This window comes from Carassius carassius, chromosome 9 (genome assembly GCF_963082965.1).
Source record: "Carassius carassius chromosome 9, fCarCar2.1, whole genome shotgun sequence".
Lineage (NCBI taxonomy): Eukaryota > Metazoa > Chordata > Actinopteri > Cypriniformes > Cyprinidae > Carassius > Carassius carassius.
The window spans coordinates 20,506,832-20,525,681 of record NC_081763.1 but is presented as its reverse complement, the minus strand read 5'-3'; the positions used below and the strand labels follow the sequence as shown (position 1 = coordinate 20,525,681).

General features: G+C 36.4%; 2 protein-coding genes across 2 annotated transcripts in view; both read left to right on the top strand.

Moving 5' to 3' along the window:
* The first annotated feature begins 2,261 nt into the window (after window positions 1–2,261).
* LOC132149249 (uncharacterized) lies at window positions 2,262–5,288 on the top strand. Its single transcript, XM_059558321.1, has 5 exons — window positions 2,262–2,280; window positions 2,517–2,623; window positions 3,323–3,637; window positions 4,334–4,473; window positions 4,738–5,288. Exons 2-5 carry the CDS (start codon window positions 2,539–2,541, stop codon window positions 4,849–4,851), a joined length of 654 nt encoding a protein of 217 aa, XP_059414304.1. The 5' UTR covers window positions 2,262–2,280; window positions 2,517–2,538; the 3' UTR covers window positions 4,852–5,288.
* Window positions 5,289–7,249: 1,961 nt separating this feature from the next.
* The window catches only part of LOC132149248 (septin-9-like), a 98,885-nt gene continuing 87,284 nt past the window's right edge, over window positions 7,250–18,850 (top strand). Inside the window, exon 1 of the mRNA XM_059558314.1 lies at window positions 7,250–7,289. Coding sequence (XP_059414297.1) covers window positions 7,265–7,289 — 25 coding nt within the window. The 5' untranslated portion in view covers window positions 7,250–7,264. The remainder of the gene's footprint in view (window positions 7,290–18,850) is intronic.

The following is an 18,850-nucleotide window of genomic DNA, read 5'->3' as shown; positions in this document are numbered from 1 at the left end:
GTCCAGATTGACATGATAGCATCACACAGTTGCTGCAGATTCGTCGACTGCACATCCATGATGTGAATCTCCCGTTCCACCACGTCCCAAAACTGCTCTATTGGATTGAGATCTGGTGACTGTGGAGGCCATTTGAGTAAAGCCCATCTGCTTCAGGGTTCGATGTGTTGTGTGTTCAGAGATGGTATTCTGCATACCTTGGTTGTAACGAATGGTTATTTGACTTACTGTTGCCTTTCTATCATCTCTATCCAGTCTGCCCATTCTCCTCTGACATCAACAAGGCATTTTCTTCCACACAACTGCCGCTCACTGGATATTTTGTATTTTTCAGACCATTCCCTGTAAACCCTAGAGATGGTTGTGCATGAAAATCCCAGTAGATCAGCAGTTTGTGAAATACTCAGACCAGCCCGTCTGACACCAACAAACATTTCACGTTCCAAGACACTTAAATCCCTTTTCTTCCTCATTCTGATGCTCAGTTTGAACTTCAAGTTGTCTTCATCACATCTAGATGCGTAAATGCATTGAGTTGCTGCCATGTGATTGGCTGATTAGCAGTTTGTGTTACAAGCAATTGAACAGGTGGACCTAATAAAGTGGACAGTGAGTGAGTGTGTGTATGTATATATATATATATATATATATATATATATATATATATATATAATAGGCCTTGGTTTCTTCCTAATTCTGTCCCTTATTATTCTATGAAAAACCACATTTGTTCCTTATGGGGGGAGTGCTGTAGCGTAATTCCTCAAAGATTGTGCCCCTCATTGAAGAAAAAATCACGTTCAACATGAAGCTGTGTGACGCTGTAATCCAAGCGATGTAGTAGACATAATAGAGTGGTGGAACTATGATGTCACTTTGTAGGCAAAAACCTGGAAGCGAGTTTATTCCGCTTCTGGCTGCCAGAAGGATAAGTTCTCTTCATGCACGAGTAAACACTGTGCCAGTTTGCAAATGGCAGCCGATGCATCATGAGGAAAATTAAGCACCTCCAGTGTAACGTGAGATGCAGATATATGGCTCCATGTTATATTAGTAATGACATTTCCAATTGTTCTAATGGTCAGCTTTCGGGGGCTCCCTCAAAATGTGGGGCTCCAGGCAATTGCTTGCCTTGCCTGCCCTATTGCTATGCCTCTGACCACATGAAGCTGTTAGAAGGCATATGAGGATTTCCTAGAAGTGAAAGTAACATTTTGTGTACCCACCCTAACAAAGCTGAAATGTGGTACTTTATTGACTAAAATAAGTTTAATCTTACCATGTCCAAAAACTCGCTCACTCTGCTGTTATTTAATAAATTAAATGCATTAGACTTTTATTGAATAGTTGCTGGAGACATGTTTTTAATCAAAATATTCATATAAATCAAGGATTTATTATTACACCTTATTTCGAAGTGTATAGAAATACATGCTTTCATATGTCCTTCCCTGTTGGAAAAAAACAGCATATGCTGGTTAGGTATGTTTTGATGCTGGTTTATGCTGGACATGTGCTGGCAAAGGACCATGTTATGATAGTTATGATTATTTAATTTACTCAGTATACTATTTATAATTAATGTTTAATTTCAGTTTTAGTTTGGCTCTAGTTTATATGAAAAGGTTCATGTAGCATGGATTAGAATTCATATAGAGAGTAAAGCCTTTTCACTGAACACGTTAAAAATAAGTTTGAAAAAGTTTTGGGAAGCATGGTGATGGTGACGCAGAAGTCGAGCGACCTATATAGTTGTGGTGCTGTAGTTCGTTTGTAGGCTAAGTTTAGCTTTTAAGTTCTGGCACTTTTATTTAGTCTTCACATTTAAGAAAAGTTATATAACTTTGTGAAGATTATCTTGATGAACAAAACATGTACGTTTCATGAACTGGTTGAACACAGCTTATTTTTTGCAATCATCCAAAAGCCTATGGAAATATCCATATGTTTTTTGTTGAGGGAACCAGTGTTATGCCAACAGTCGATCCGTCTACAAAGTGACGTCATAGTTCCCCCACTCTAGAGGAGTGGGATGACTTTCTTTTATAAGGTGCTTTTTTTTTTTACAATGTTTTTGTAATGTATTAATTATCACAGACTATAATAATAATAAAAAAACAACATGTAGGCATACTGATGCTAACATTTGGTTCAAAAATATTTTATTTGTCTATATTTTCATAAGCCCACATTGTCTTCATCTCCTTTTCCATCTCTCCAACCCTGTTCTGCTCACAGGTGATTGGAGATGAGTGAATACTGAGTGCCTCCCGCTTTGTTGTAGGTTGCTGATTTTTGTAAAATAACATTTTCTTACATTTCAAATAAAAGCGGTTTCAGCTTAATAAGTTGCAGGCTCCTTAAAAAAAGAGCGACTATTGGAGTTTTGAAAGGTTTATTGTGGCATTATTCATTTGAGGTTTGCTGACTAAGTTCAGTGATGTCAGGTTTGGGCTGGAGCGCACATATATACACTTGTGCAGTGCTGATAGAATGAGTTTTGTTTCCTGTGTTAGATGGAGAACACTGACTAAGAGAATGATGGCAAGAACAGTGAGGTCTCTGCAGATCATCTTCTTGCTGTTGGTTGTTCTTTGTCTCAGCAACTTTATTGCAAGTGCAGGTTAGTGCTTTATACATTTTGGTAATTTCTGTGTTACAAAGTGCTGCAGCAGTATTTACATTAGTTTAGATTTGACCTACTTTTGATTATACCGCTGGGGTTATATGTGGAGTAAAAAATCCTTTGACAGTGATATATTTATATTTGTAAAAATGCCTCATGATGGTTTAGAAACTCCATTCCAAACCTTCTGTGGAACATAAAAATAAAATATTTTGAGATATGTCTCATTGTTTATTTACTTATTTAGTTTTTCTCCATACTGGACAACAGAAGTGAATGGTCACTAAAATTCTTCAAAATATCATATTTTATGTTGCACAGAAGAGACTGGTTTCTCCTCTGGTTTTGAATGGTGTGAAAATGAATGATGACAGAATGTTTTTTTATTTTTGGGTGAACTACCTCTATAAGGCATAAAAACATGTAAACTGTCAAAGTCAGATGTGGTGACAACACTGCACTTACCTGATATACAAAAATAAGCTTGATTACTCATGATGCTAAGAAAATATGTGACTTAATGCAGGAAGATTCATCAACACTGTCCAGGTGTTGGTTTTGGTGTCTGAACTAGTGCCAGAAACACCTGATTCATTTATGTTCTCCCTCACAACCCTTTATATCAAACTAAACACTTTAACCTCCCTCCTTTGTGATGCTGTGATCTGATCCAAGTTTTTTCTTTAATCGTTTTAGATGAGATCAAATATAAAGGTGACAATTGCACCATTAAGTGTCCTGAACCTGAGAAAGAAGCTATGGGTGTGAGTCTGTTAAGGAGACGTGAGATCAGACAAGAAGTTCTCTACTACTTTTTTAAAAATGGAAAAATGACTCTCCATCCAGACTACGAGAAACGTGTTAAAGTCGAATATGACAACAAGACTCTGACTATACACATCACTAACCTACAACCGACAGACACTGGGGCCTACTGGTGCACCTGTAATACTCTGCCAAAATCTGAAGAATGTAAAATAGGAGATCAAGGTGTTTTTCTTCTGGTGCATGGTGAGTGTACGTTTCGGTTTTGTTTTTTGACATGTAATTTTCAGTATTTAATTACAGACAATTTAGAATTCATTATGCCTGTAGTGATATAAGTATGATTTAAGACATACATAATCATTCAAAAGTTTTTGGGTTAGATAGCTATTTATTTAGTTATTTATTTGTTGCTTATGTATTTAGTTTAGTTGAAAACAAATTCATGACTTTATTCAGAAAGGATCCATTTAATCAAAAGTAACAATAAAGATGTTGACATTGTTAAAATATATATATCTATTTTAAATAAATTGTTCTTTTGAACTTTCTATTTATGAAAGAATCCTGAAAAAAGAATCATGGTTTTCACAAAAATGTGAAGCAGCTCAACCATTTTCAAGACTGATAATGATGAGAAATGTTAGTTGAACAGCAAATCAGCATATCTGATGATTTCTGAAGGATCAGGACTGGAGTAATGACTGTTGAAAATTCAGCTTTGACACGACAGGAATAAATAAATTTTTTAAATATATTCAAATAGAAAACCGTATTGGCAGAAAAAAAATCCTTAACATTTTACTCTATTTTGGTCAAATAAAATAATCATTGGTGACCATTAGAGACTATTAAAAAAACAAAAAAACATTGCCATAGTTCTATTGCTATTGTATGATACTGCTTTGGCTGTCCTTTAGTTATTTGGACTTCTCTTTACAGAGCGACTGATCGAACCAGCCCCTTCTGCAAGTGATAAGCCGGGTGGCATGAATGACCTTATGATACCAGTGATGGCTCTGACAGCTGGCAGTGTGCTCTTACTGTTACTCCTTGTGTTTGGAGTGTGGTTCGTTCCCAAGGTGATTGAGATTCATCTAAAACTGGTTGCATATCTGAAACTTTGTAAATGCATTACACATGCCAGTGGAAAGTGCTGATTTTAGATTTTCAGATTTATCTGTTGCTGTGTTTTTGTTGATCTCCAGCCATACGTTTTTGAGCCATACGTTTAAACACTTAGTGTCTCAAACAAATACTTTTGTATTATATATCAAGAGGCATTTTTTAGCAGATGTGTCTAGAGGTTAATAATCAAGTTGAATTGTCCCTCTCTTTTGTCCCAGATAAAGAAAATGATCAGAAAAAGAGAAGAAGAGAAAGTAGAAGAAGATGAGAAAAGGTGTAACAATGGAGTGTACGAGGTCATGACTATTCAACGAAGGACTGAGTGTATATAAAGCATTCACATATACCCCTTATATCACAAAATTATTTTTTTTATAATGCCAAGTTATATATTTATATAAAAAAAGAGTAACTTGTTTTTGTACTGTTGTGCTTAATGCTGTGACTCATTCAGCTCATTTAGTCCCATGCACCTACTTAAGATCAATCTGACTGAGGTTGGGATTCTGACCTATACTGAAATATGGTAACATTTGTGGATTTGGATAAATGAGTCAATCTCTTTTCAATGTCTATATTTATTTCAACTTTGCATGAATGTTCAAAACCTTAAGCATTAAATGAGTGATTATGTTTTGGCTGTAGATACTATGCTTTGATTCTCTTTTATTACCTATGCATTTGTTTTTTTCAGTATTCAGGGAATGAGTTTGTGTATGTGGGTTCTACATATTGTGTAATAAAGTGTATCGAACTGAACTGAATAATATCATTCAGTGTGGATGTTGCCCTTAATAGACACCTGATGTAAATATTTTGATAACGTCAGTTTATAGATTCAGTAATACACATTTAAGTGCTGTTTTACAAGAACAATGGCAAATGTTCACTCTCACCAATAACAAAAAAACAGGATTTGAAAATGTAGTTTCAGTCTGTGCCATTTGGCTTGTGGTCTATAGGTCTATATGGGGGCTTGCACAATGTGCTCCTCTAAGACAGCTGCAGACTTCCTCCCATGGTGGAGCAAGTTAGTGTCAAGACTCATCTAGAGGAAATCTGCCTCTTCTTCTGAGAAACTCACCTCCATTCTCACGTTAGTCCACCAGCATGTACATCTTTGTCAAATGGCTTTATTCAGATCTGAGTGGTGTTTGAAACCTCAAAGTGATGAACAATGCATCTGGGGAAAAACTGTTGTGATCATTTGACCAGAAACAAGAGGATGTGTGAGAAAATGTGTGGGTTTAAAAAAAGCAAAAAGTCAGTTCCCTCTAACTACATTAGTAAAGTTTATTTTGTACCTGGGGAAATGTCACACAGTGCCATCAAGTCTGTTTTCAAAAAGTATTTTCTGTAGGGAAAAAAAGTCAAACATTTGGTGTAATGTGTGCTTACATTGACTGGAAACGTGTAACCAGTGCAAGGTTTTGGTTTTAAAAGTGTGTTAAAACGTATGCGACGAGTGGGAAATATATATATATATATACTTGTGTGAAATGTCGTTATGGTTCAAGAGTTAACAGAAAAACTGCAATACACAAACTTGTTTCCACTGCTGTTTAAACAAAAACATTGCACAGGTTACAGGTTTTTTTTTTAACCGAGGACGACATCAACCCCCCAGAACGCGATCACAGAGGGGGCCCAGAAACCACAGCCGCGCACCTGTGTAATATTGTTACCATATTTTTTAAGTAGATAACACATATATATATTTTTTTACAGTGTAGCGTCTGCCAGAGTCACCATAACAACATGGTAACTTTGCGATAAGTTTGGGCGGTTCGTGTCAAACCATGACAAAAATATATTTTTATAAAATAAAAATATATTTTACTATAGATTACAAATAACAACATCATTTTTATAATTAACATAAAATGTTTATTTTGTTAAATGTTTTTTTGCGCAACATCATTTTTATAATTAACATAAAATGTTTATTTTGTTAAATGTTTTTTTGCGCAATTTGTAGTCTCTTGCCACTGGCGCAGTGAAAAATGGCAGTTATCTAAGATTATTATTATTTTTTTATTATTTGTAAATCTATATTAAAATATTTTTTTGCCCTGGTTTATCGACACACAAAAACATTACAGTTGACTGGTTAACATCCAGTTCTCACCATGTGAACATTAGTGCAAACTCTCGTGAGCCTCTCATGGGTTAAAACTCAGTAAGATTGATTGAAAATATGATATTGATACTAAAATATCAGTATTATCAAGTTTCTAAATCTTAAAAATGTAAAAAATTTAATAATATTTGGAAATATGTATTTTGATATTTGTATATTATCTTTTTCATAACTTGTTTGTCATAACTGTTCATTGTTTTTATTATTTTTAACTGTATAAAATTTGTGTCCATGTTTATCATATTTATAATATTTAATGTCCATGTTATCTGTCAACTACTCCTGCAGTTGCAGCGTCAGACCTTCAGGTGTGTGTATAGTCTTATCACTTTCCATAAGGCGGAGTTATCCACAGGTGTGTGTGTGTGTGTGTGGGGGGGGGGGGACAGGTAAAGCTGGAGGTGTATAGGAGTTTAGTTCCAACCGATTTGGTTGTTTTATAAGGACGATTTAAAATACATATATTTTGATCGTGGTAGCCTACATGTGCTTTGCGGACAGTCAGAGAAAACTTCTACGCAACGATCGATCATTTTTCAGATGTTGCAATCGCAGATACGGACCTAATAGAGTAAAGTCGACATTATTAGGATAAAAAGGACCACATGAACATGAAGAAAAACAACTCTGGTAAGTACTGGACCACTGATGGTTTAGTGTCAACAGCTGACGTGGCATTTACACTTAAAAAATAGCAATAAACGTAGATCTTATGAAAAAGTGAAAACAAGCCTAATGTTTTAATCCTTTCCTTTTTACTTTTATTTTGCGATGTGATATTCAATTTAAAGTTATATAATATGTATGCAAATATATGCAGATGAACTGATAATGACTTCCCATAGTTTCAATTAACTAAGATGAGAATCTGATTTGGCTCGTATGCTCTGCATTTTCCATCAGGGTGAGTCAGATACCTTTTCGACTTGGTTTATACGGTATTACTTGGTTTATATATTATTATATGGTATTATTTTGAATATCTTTTTGTGGATAAACATGTCCAGCTTTCTTACAATGCTTTAGATTCTTGCTTGCAATTATTTTCTTAAGAATGTCATGATTACAATTTAGAAAATTATAACATGACTTTTAGGGTGGTCGACTATTCTAAAAGAACGTCCACTTTTTAAACGAAGTTTAAACGCCATGTTATGCAACGAGCGGGAAATATATTGAATTGTTTTTTTTTGTTTGTTTGTTTTTTTTGCGCAATTTGTAGTATCTTGGCTGTAGCGCAGTGAAAAATTACAGTTATCTAAAAAAAAAATTTTTTTTGTAAATATTTTTTTTTTCATCATGGTTTATCGACACGAACCGCACAAACTGATCGCAAGGGAAAGGCGCAAGCAGCATGCTGTTATGGTAACCTCTGGCAGACGCTACACTGTAAACATGTTATATATGTGGTAACTACTTAAAAAACATGGTTACAATATTACACAGGTGCGCCACTGTGGTTCCTGGGCCCCCTCCGTGATCGCGTTCTGGGGGGGTTGGTGTCGCCCTCGGTAAAAAAAAATGTAAAAAATGATTTGCATTCCGACCCCCTTCTCCCTTGTCGTGCCGTTAGAATCGTCCTAATATACCACCCATAAGAATAAGCTCTTCTTTATTTTTAACAGCTTAATCAGTTCCTCAATGCAAGCCTCAAAATTGCTTAAGTTTCCATAAAAAAAAACATGATACAACATGATTCATTTACAGTGTACTGTTCCTTAGCTTCTATTTGGTAACAAGTTAAAATACACACTAAACTAAATATGCAACTTGCAGTCTTCCCTAATGTTATCATTTACAGATACGTTGAAAAATCCACTGAATGAAAAAAGAAAGCACAAGAACCCCCCCACCCCCTCATTCCACCCCATATTGGGGGTTTTAATGTATTTTTATAATAAGCATTGTAATTATACTTTTCCTGACCTTGAAGGCATGTAATCAGAATGACAGTGATTTTAGTATTCTACTTTTTTGAAATCACTTTTGGTTGAGACTCTAGTAGAAAGACAAACCTTACAACCCTAAAAGAAAACCTTAAGGCTGGCCTATACATTTACAGTGATTGCAGCAACTCCTTTGTGCAACCATTTTCACAGGACATCCTATGTTTTTAGACACTATGTAGTACAGAGAACATTTATTGCTTGTTCTCACAACTTTAACCACACTGCTCCCTTTCGTTGTGCAACGGAGCCTGCGGCACTACATAGTCCCCTTCCATTTAAAACAGCCGCATGTTTCTTCCCTATAATCTCGATGCTCAAGCCGAACTCTCTGTGTACACAATGATTTTGCAGGAATGTAGTGTTTCCTCAGGCCTACCAAAGTCATTGTCACAGCACAACCAACTTCTAGCACACACATGTTGGATCATGTAATCAGTCCTTTTTCTCTTTCCTTCTCTGGCAGCACACAGCGTATGTGATCTCATTCAGAGAATATCCCTCAAGTACAACCTTGGCCTTTACTGAAAGAACAATGGTGCTTAAAGGGATAGTTCACCCAAAAATGTAAATTCTGTCATAATTTACTCACCCTTATGTTGTTCCAAACCTGTATGACTTTATTTGTCAATTTGAATAATGTTTCAACTGCTTTTGTCCATAGAAGGAAACATACAAATGTGCTATTCTTCCAAATATCTTCTTTTGTGTTCTGCCGAAGAAGAAAGCCAAACAGATTCGGAATGAAGTACTGTTGAAAATCATAAGCAATTCAAGTTTGTTTTGATTGTTTTATGTATTTCAGAGAATACACAACACTTTGAAATGCACGTGCACATGTGCTTTGTCGTTTAACACACCCTGAGCACTTGAGGTAAATCAATAACTCACAATGTGAAGTAATCAAACATCAGCACAATAAGACTCTGCTAGACATGTTCACGCATAGACGGCGTAAATCATACAGATCATTTATTAATCGCAGCAGCTCTTTCTGCAACAGTTTAATGCTTGGATGAACTTCTGATTCCTGAACAGCTATGAGTCATTTTTTCCTTCATTTTGCTTGTTGGACATCATTAACTAAGTTTACCTGTGAAAACCCAATTTCTGCATGCTGGATCGCATGCTGTAGTGTACTGTCCATGTAAAATTCTTTAAGAATTAATGCAAAAAAAATGTCTCCCATGTCTCATATGTAAGTGAATAATTTTGAGCAGATGATTGAATCTCTTTCTTAAACATTTATTTTGGATTATTGCCCAACAGAGATTACTTGGGCAATAGAGACTCTGAACTATAGCACTTTTTTTTTAGCAGTATCTAGCTCTTTTTCCCTCACTGCCTCCATCCCCTTTTCTGACCTGCCCTGTCATCACAGTCGAACTGACAGGTGAGTCAGCCGCCACACAAAACTCCTGTGAAATTAAACCATGCCGAGAGATCTTTGAAATTCCTCTTTGCTCCAAAGGCATGTCGACTTGAAGGGTTGATCACAGTCATTTTCAGTACCATGTCACACATTTCACGTGCTAAAACATCTCCTTTGACAGCACTTGACACTGAAATTGACAGATGGTTTGGTCTTTTGGTTTTTATCTTAGTCACTCAAGACTGTTAGTTTAGTGATTACTGAATGCGGACACTGGAATGTCATGGATTGATAAAGGGCACTTTGTCTCACAAAGGGTGTGTGTGGCTAAGAATCTGGCGAGGAGTTAAAGATTATCCACCATCACTATCAAGTCTTGCAAAGCTATGCATTTCTGTTAGCATGACCACATAGAACTGCAAAATTATGACTGTATTCAAGCAAACTTCCCAAACACTCCCCTGTCTCTCATTGGTCAGTCAAACACATAGCCCTGCCCCAAACTCACATCATTGGTTGAGGGGCTGTTTTAGTGTCAGGCTGGGATGTTTTGATATCACCACAAATTTAGAGTGTTTACATTTTTCAGAGGAATCAACCTACATTTTTTTATGTAAACATTTTACCAGAGATAAACTGACACATTTAAGCTTTAAAGCTCAGATCAACTCAGATAACTGAAGTGTCTCTCTGACAAAGATACTCTTTACTCTGTGCTAAGCTTCTCACAGTTTTTCCTGTTTTTTCTTGATGTATCAGTTTCAATTAGAGAGCTAGGCTATCGAAGAAACACAAGGCATGACTTTATTTGAGATTTTTCTTCTTTTCTTCCTCTGTACTTGAGGAGGCAAACGATGATTGGATGGTGGCAAGACAACAACTTAACTACATCATATAATTAAAAAAGACACCTGACAAAAATTTTTTTTTTAACATGATTTCATTACATTCACAACATGAAACATGAAATTATTTATATTTATGATTTATACTATTTGTACAGGCTTTACTTATTTCAGTGTTGTAATTAGCAATTCATGAATTTTTTTAATTTGTTAGAAGATCAAGTTATCTGCATCTCCTGCTCTCCATTAAGCCACTCCCATAATAGCTGCCACAAATCAAATTAATGCACAACTGTACAGCATGTGTGTAAGACTTAAATACAATTATAAAGTTATAATTTTATCACGAATATATATTTCAGTGAGTAAAACTGGCTGTGTCTATAGTATTATAGATTACATAACATTATAATATTATTTTCAAATTAATTTTTAAATTATTTTAATTTTTTTCCCCGGATTAGTAAGGCACTCTTGTAATAGAGTAGCAGTGGCTGGGACATATTTTAAATATTAATTCCACTTAAAATTATACAATCTAATCCTGTTTACATGAAATAAGCCTGCTCCTGAGCAGGTTTAAGTTTACAGACCTGTTATGACAGCAAGTCCAGGATAAGCTTTGAAGAACCAAATAATCCAAGATCATGCCAAATCACCAACGGTCAAATCCAGCTGAGTTAGCAACGTGTGAAGAACAGACCACAGGATAAGATATTTCACATAAAATACATTTGCATATTATAGTCTAAAGAAGAAAATAATCTTTTTTTTTTTTTTGTGATAGTTGTTCATGAGTTAACTGTTTGTCCCGAACAGTGAAACTGCCCATTGTTCTTCAGGAAAATCCTTCGGGGTCCCACAAATTATTTGGTTTTCCAGCATCTTTTGTGTATTTGATCCCTTTCCAACAATGACTGTATGATTTCGAGATCCATCTTTTCACATTGAGGACAACTGAAGGACACATACAATACAACTATTTTTATGATAAACCAATTAAAACTAGCTGATAAAGAAAATTGATTTGGAACTAACAATAATTATTATAAAATCACAGTTATTGTGACAACATGAAAAAATTAAAACATTTATTATAAAAGAATTCCAAAGTGCATGTGATGCAACCTACTGTACAGTGGGGTTAATGTTTGTTTGATCCCTTGCTGAATTTGTAAGTTTGCCCACTTAACAAAGAAATTAATAATCTGTACTTTTTATGGTAGGTTTATTTTAATATATAGAGACAGAATACCAACCAAAAAATCCAGAAAAAACACATTATATAAAGGTTAGCAATTGATTTGCATTTCAGTGAGTGAAATAAGTATTTGATCCCCAAGCAAAACATGACTTGGTACTTGGTGCAGAAACTTACACTTGTTGTTTTTGTTGTTCTTGTAGTTGGTCACCAGGTTTGCACACACCTCAGGAGGGATTTTGATCCACTCCTCTTTACAGATTCTCTCTAAATCCTTAAGGGTTCTGGCTGTCATTTGGCAACTCAAATTTTCAGCACCCTCCACAGATTTTCTGTAGGACTGAGGTCTGAAGACTGGCTAGGCCAGACCTTAATGTGCTTCTTCTTGAGCCACTCATTTATTGCCTTGGTGGTAGCATGTACCTTCTTTGATCAGTGGGACCTTGCGGGCGTTGCAGGATTTCAGCCCATTGCGGTGTATTGGTGTTATACCAATGTTTTCTTTGGTTACTGTGGTCCCCACTGCCTTAAGATCTTAACAAGCTTCTCCCATGTAGTTCGGGGCTGATCTCTCACCTTTCTCATGATTATCATTACCCCATGAGGCAAGATCTTGCACGGAGCTCCAGACCAAGGCCAACTGATGGTTGTTTTGTATTTCTTCCATTTCCGAATAATCACACCAACACTTGTTTCTTTCTCACCAAGCCTCTTGGTCTTGTAGCACATTCAAGCCTTTTGCAGATCTACAATCTTGTCTCTGACATCCTTTGACAGCTCTTTGGTCTTTCCCATGGTAGTGGGAGAGGTTGGAATGGAAGATATAGATTGTGTGGACAGGACAGATGTCTTATACACCTAACGAGCTGACTTTAGGAGTAACTTCTCAAAGTGACAGGACTAATCTGTGTTCCACTTAGGGACATAACTAATCTGTGTGAGCAAGAACTCTTGCTGGTTGGTAGGGGATCAAATACTCATTTCACTCAATGAAATGCAAATCCATTTTCTAACATTTATATAATGATTTTTCCCTACTTTTTTTCCTGGATTACTCTCTCTGAGTCTCTATCTGTTAAAATAAACCTACCATAAAAATTACAGACCCTTAATTTCTTTGTAAGTGGCCAATCTTACAAAATCAGCAGGGGATCAAATATACATTCTCCCTACTATACATTTGAGAGTATGTACTTAGCAATGCTGTCCTGTTCTGTCATGTCCCAATGTGCAGAGATCCCTCATATTTACACAACAAACATCTCAAATGATCTCACCCTTTCTTTTCTCTGTAGTGTGTCAATAAAACAGAGGACACTTTGTCAACTTGTCAGTCACAGTCTTGTATGAACTCACCCTGAAGGCACTTTTTAATTTAATATATACAGTGTTACATGATATACATACATTCTGCTACATTATTTCGGTCACTCAGCCTTTTACCATCATGTGTGAATATTTCTTGTAATTTAGACTGCAGTATATTGCATGTCAACACCATTATGCTTTTATCTTTAGACTTTCTGAATTGGGTCTCTCAGGGCTAGATGGGAAACACAGTTGTAATTATATTTTGGTTCATGAATATAAGAAAACAACAGATAACGAACTAAATCATCATAGTACCATAGTAACAGCCTGAGTTTATAATGCAAAATGAACTCAAAGAGCATCTGTTGGCCTAGGCTGTGGTAAACCTAAGCATTTAATAATGCTCTGGGCTTGATTGATTTAGTCTGAACTGGCACCATTGTTCTTTAAAAAGTACAAGGGCACCATTCCTCTGAATCAGTCTATTTTTATCTGTTAGATTCATCTCTACGTTTGTATGAATAATTTTATTATACTGGTGACACATGCCCCTATCAAGTGTCTGGCTGCATTAGCTACTAGTCTTTAACAGACATGCCTGTTGATGTTTTACTGGTGCCCAAACATTCAAGGATTCCTCTGCAGGAACAGTAAACTGACTCAGCATCTCACCACATTGTTTCAGGGAAATAGTATGGTGAATAAGCCTGCACATCTGAATGGAAACAAATTAATGCTTTGTCACTTGTAAATCGCAGTAATTGTTGCTTGTAGGGGACTAGCGCAGAGTTGGTTTATTGTTTCCTTTGTTAGCGGCACACAGGAAATTCACACATTTTATATGTGTGGGGGTTTTTTAGCTTCATGGCATCAGCCAAATCTCTGACCTGTAAGAATGTGAATTCACACAGACAAAGAAAGCAGTATTTCTCACTGATAAATTTCTCAGAGGAAAATTCAATTCAAATCAAGTTTATTTGTATAGCACTTTTTACAATACAAATCGTTACAAAGCAACTTTACAGAAAATTATGTTTCTACAATATTTAGTAATAGCTTATAAGTGGTGACTGTCAGTTTGTGCACGTATGACAGGATTTGTAGAAAAAATTTATACAAGTCGTAGTCAGCCAGATGATGAACATTATTAATATTATTAATAATTAATAATTATTATTATATGATGCAGTCACACTTGTAGCAATATTTGTTAGTTCTGTTTGTTGATTCAGGTTTAGCATTATCTGGGGTCCTCTGAGGGTCAGCATCATCTCTTCTCAGGGGTTCTGGATCCAGACTGGAGCTTGTGTAAATCCTAGTTAGCAAAACATAGAAACAAATAGAGACATCATTAGCATAGCTGCTGTTCCAACAAAGTAAAATTAATTAGTTTAACCCAAGCTAAATAATAAGAATGCACATTTGATCAGATACAACTATACTCACAATTTAAGATACATTATTCAAATGCTTGGCGAAAGAGATGCGTTTTTAATCTAGATTTAAACAGAGAGAGAACCCCGAACATTATCAGGAAGGCTATTCCAGAGTTTGGGAGCCAAATGTGAAAAAGCTCTACCTCCTTTAGTGTTTTTTGCTATCCTAGGAACTACCAAAAGTCCAGCGTTTTGTGAACTTAGGGAGCGTTATGGATTGTAGCGTGGTAGAAGGCTAGTTAGGTACGCAGGAGTTAAACCATTTAGGGCCTTATAGGTAAGTAATGATAATTTGTAACTGATACAGAACTTAATAGGTAGCCAGTGCAGAGACTGTAAAATTGGGGTAATATGATCATATTTTCTTGACCTGGTAAGGACTCTAGCCGCTGCATTTTGGACTACCTGTAGCTTGTTTATTGAAGGAGCAGGACAACCACCTAGAAGTGCATTACAATAGTCCAGTCTAGAGGTCATGAATGCATGAACTAGCTTTTCTGCATCAGAAACAGACAACATGTTTCGTAGCTTGGCAATGTTTGCCAAAGAATGCAGTTTTTGTAACAGGGGAAATATGATTTTCAAAAGACAAGTTGCTGTCTAATATAACACCCAGATTTTTGACTGTAGAAGAAGTAACAGTACATCCGTCTAGTTGCAGATTGTAGTCTACAAGATTCTGTGTAGTGTTTTTTGGTCCAATAATTAATATATCAGTCTTATCCGAATTTAATTGGAGAAAATTATTGGTCATCCAATTTTTTTCATTTTTAACACACTCTGTTAGCTTAGATAATTTAGAGGTTTCATCTGGTCTCATTGATATATATAGCTGTATATTGTATATTGAAAATAGAAGGGGACCTAGGACGGATCCTTGTGGCACTCCATATTTTACTGATGATAAATGAGATGACTCCCCATTTAAGTAAACAAAATGGTAGCGATCGGACAGGTAGGATTAAAACCATCTTAGAGCCTGCCCTTGAATACCTGTATAGTTTTGTAATCGATCTATGAGTATGTCATGATCTATGGTGTCGAACTCAGCACTAAGATTGAAGACTGAAATTCTTCATACAGATCATTTTTGTGCAGGAAGGTGCTCAATTGAACAGACACAACTTTTTCAAAAATTTTAGACATAAATGGAAGATTTGAAATAGGCCTATAACTTGCCAGTTCACTAGGATCTAGTTTTGGTTTCTTAATAAGAGGCTTAATAACCGCCAGCTTGAATGGTTTTGGGACGTGACCTAAAGATAACGACGAGTTAATAATATTGAGAAGCGGTTCTTCGGCTACAGGTAACAACTCTTTCAGTAATTTAGTGGGTACAGGATCTAATAAACATGTTGTTGGTTTAGATACAGTGATAAGTTTATTTAGCTCTTCCTGTCCTATATTTGTAAAGCTCTGCAGTTTATCTTTGGGTGCGATGGATGAAACTGAAGTGTTAGATGCTGTAGAATCCACATTCGCTATTGTTTTTTTAATGTTATCTATTTTATCAGTGAAGAAATTCATAAAGTCATTACTATTTAACGTTGGTGGAATATTTGAATCAGGTGGCGTCTGGTAATTTGTTAATTTAGCCACTGTGCTTAATAAAAACCTTGGATTGTTTTGGTAATTTTCTATGAGTTTGTGGATATGCTCTGCCCTAGCAGTTTTTAGAGCCTGTCTATAGCTGGACATACTGTATTTCCATGCAATTCTAAAAACTTCCAAGTTAGTTTTTCTCCATTTGCGTTCAAGACTACGAGTTACTTTCTTGAGAGAGTGAGTATTACTGTTATACCATGGCACAGTACGTTTTTGATGGGGGCAACAGCTTCTAATGTATTAGAGAAAATAGTGCCCATGTTGTCAGTCATTTCGTCTAATTCATGTGTATTTTTCGGTACAAATAGCAGTTTTGATTGATCAGGCAGGTTATTTGCGAATCTGTTTTTGGTGAATGGAACAATAGTTCTGCCCAGACGGTAACGCTGAGATATATAGTTAATATCAGTGATATGCAGCATGCACGATACAAGGAAATGGTCTGTAATATCATCACATTGAGGTACGATATCTATAGCAGTAAGATCGATTCCATGCGATATAATTAAATCTAGTGTATGATTAAAACGATGAGTGGGCCTGGTGACATTTTGCTTGACCCCAAAAGAGTTTATTAGGTCAGTAAACGCAAGTCCTAATGCATCATTTGTATTATCAACGTGAATATTAAAATCTCCCATGATTAGCGCCTTATCAACTGTAAACAGAAGGTCTGAGAGGAAATCTGCAAATTCTTTTAGGAATTCTGTATATGGCCCTGGTGGTCTATAGACAGTAGCCAGAGCAAGAGATACATTAGATTTCTTTTGCATGTCTGACAGTGTAACATTAAGCAGAAGTATTTCGAATGAGTTAAACCTGTATCCCGTTTTCTGGGTAACATTGAGAATATCACTATATATTGTTGCAACACCTCCGCCACGACCAGTCTGACGGGGCTCATGCTTATAACAGTAGTTTGGTGGAGTCGACTCATTTAGACCAAAATAATAATTTGGTTTTAGCCAGGTTTCAGTCAAGCAGAGTACATCAAAACTATTATCTGTGATCATTTCATTTACAATAACTGCTTTGGTTGTGAGTGATCTAATATTTATGAGCCCAAACTTTAAAGATTGTTTTTGTTCATTTACTTTACATGTTTCTGGTTTAATCACGATAAGATTTTTTTTAGATCCTACATTAAATTTATATTTTGACCTCACTATTCGGGGAACAGACACAGTCTTAATAGATTGTACAGCGCAAGTAGGCTACTTTTATCATTTAAGCGGGTGGAACAAAAGTCATCATTATTTGAGAATTGTTTTACTAGTCACATGGAGCGAAGTGTCCTGGAGATGTTGTCAGAGAGCAGCTCCTCTCCGACTCTGCTGGGGTGCAAGCCATCAGCGCGAAACAGCCTAGGACGCTCCCAGAAAAGATTCCAGTTATTAACAAATAGCAGTTTCTGTTCTTTACACCATGACAACAACCATTCATTTAAAGCAAAAAGTCTACTGAACTTTTCGTGTCCTCGTCGATACGTGGGCAGTGGTCCTGACACGGTGATCGTCGCCGCGGGCGTCGTGCTGCGAACCGTCTCGATCAGGCTCCTGAAGTCCCTCTTCAGCGTCTCCCTCTGCCGGAGCGTGGTGTCGTTAACCCCGGCGTGAAGCACGACCGCTCTGGGGCTCTCGTCGGCCTTCAGGATCGCGGGTATCTGCGCAGAAACATCGAGAACACGAGCACCAGGGAAACAATGAGTGTGCACTTTACCTTCGGCTAACGTAGCACGGACGTGTCGGACGATGGAGTCTCCGATGATCACAGCATCGCGTCCTGTCTCGCGGAGGGGAGCGAAGCGGTTCCGTGTGGAGATCTCGAAGACCGGAGGGGGAGGAGTCGTCACCCGGGCCTGGCTCTCGTCCTCCGCTGTGGATGCACCCAGGGTCCGTGGTGTCAAATGGCAGATAGTTGCATAAAACCCTCTAAGTTGTAAAAATTGTTATTCACAAATAATGTTTTATCTCAACTTAAGTGTGTGTTTTAAATGTACATCTTAAATGTATTAAAATGTAAGGGTTTAGTGACCTGTGTTTTTGGTGTATGATGATGGGGCCTGGTTTCTATCCCCTGCTTGAAAAAGAACTGAAAACATCCTGAACATTTTTAATTGGCTTATTTATTGTTTTTGTATGTCTGTTTTAAGAATAATGGTTAATTGCAGTACCATGTTTTGTTTTTGTTTCAGTATCAGAATGAGTAAGCTTGACATCTCATTTCCCATCTGTAAATCAAAAATCAAACAAACAAAAAAAGAATTCTGAATAAAATCAGTCAGGAGTGGTACCAGAATTACAATTACAGTGATGAGAATAAGCTTTATGCAATACAGTTTTGAGAATTAAAAGATCAAATGTACTTGAAATATGAAAATAAAGTAAAAAAAAAAATTGTGAGTTGAGCCGACTTGGAATGCAGTTTGTTGATCTTTATTCTTTAAATGATCACATTTAGCATAGCACCACATGC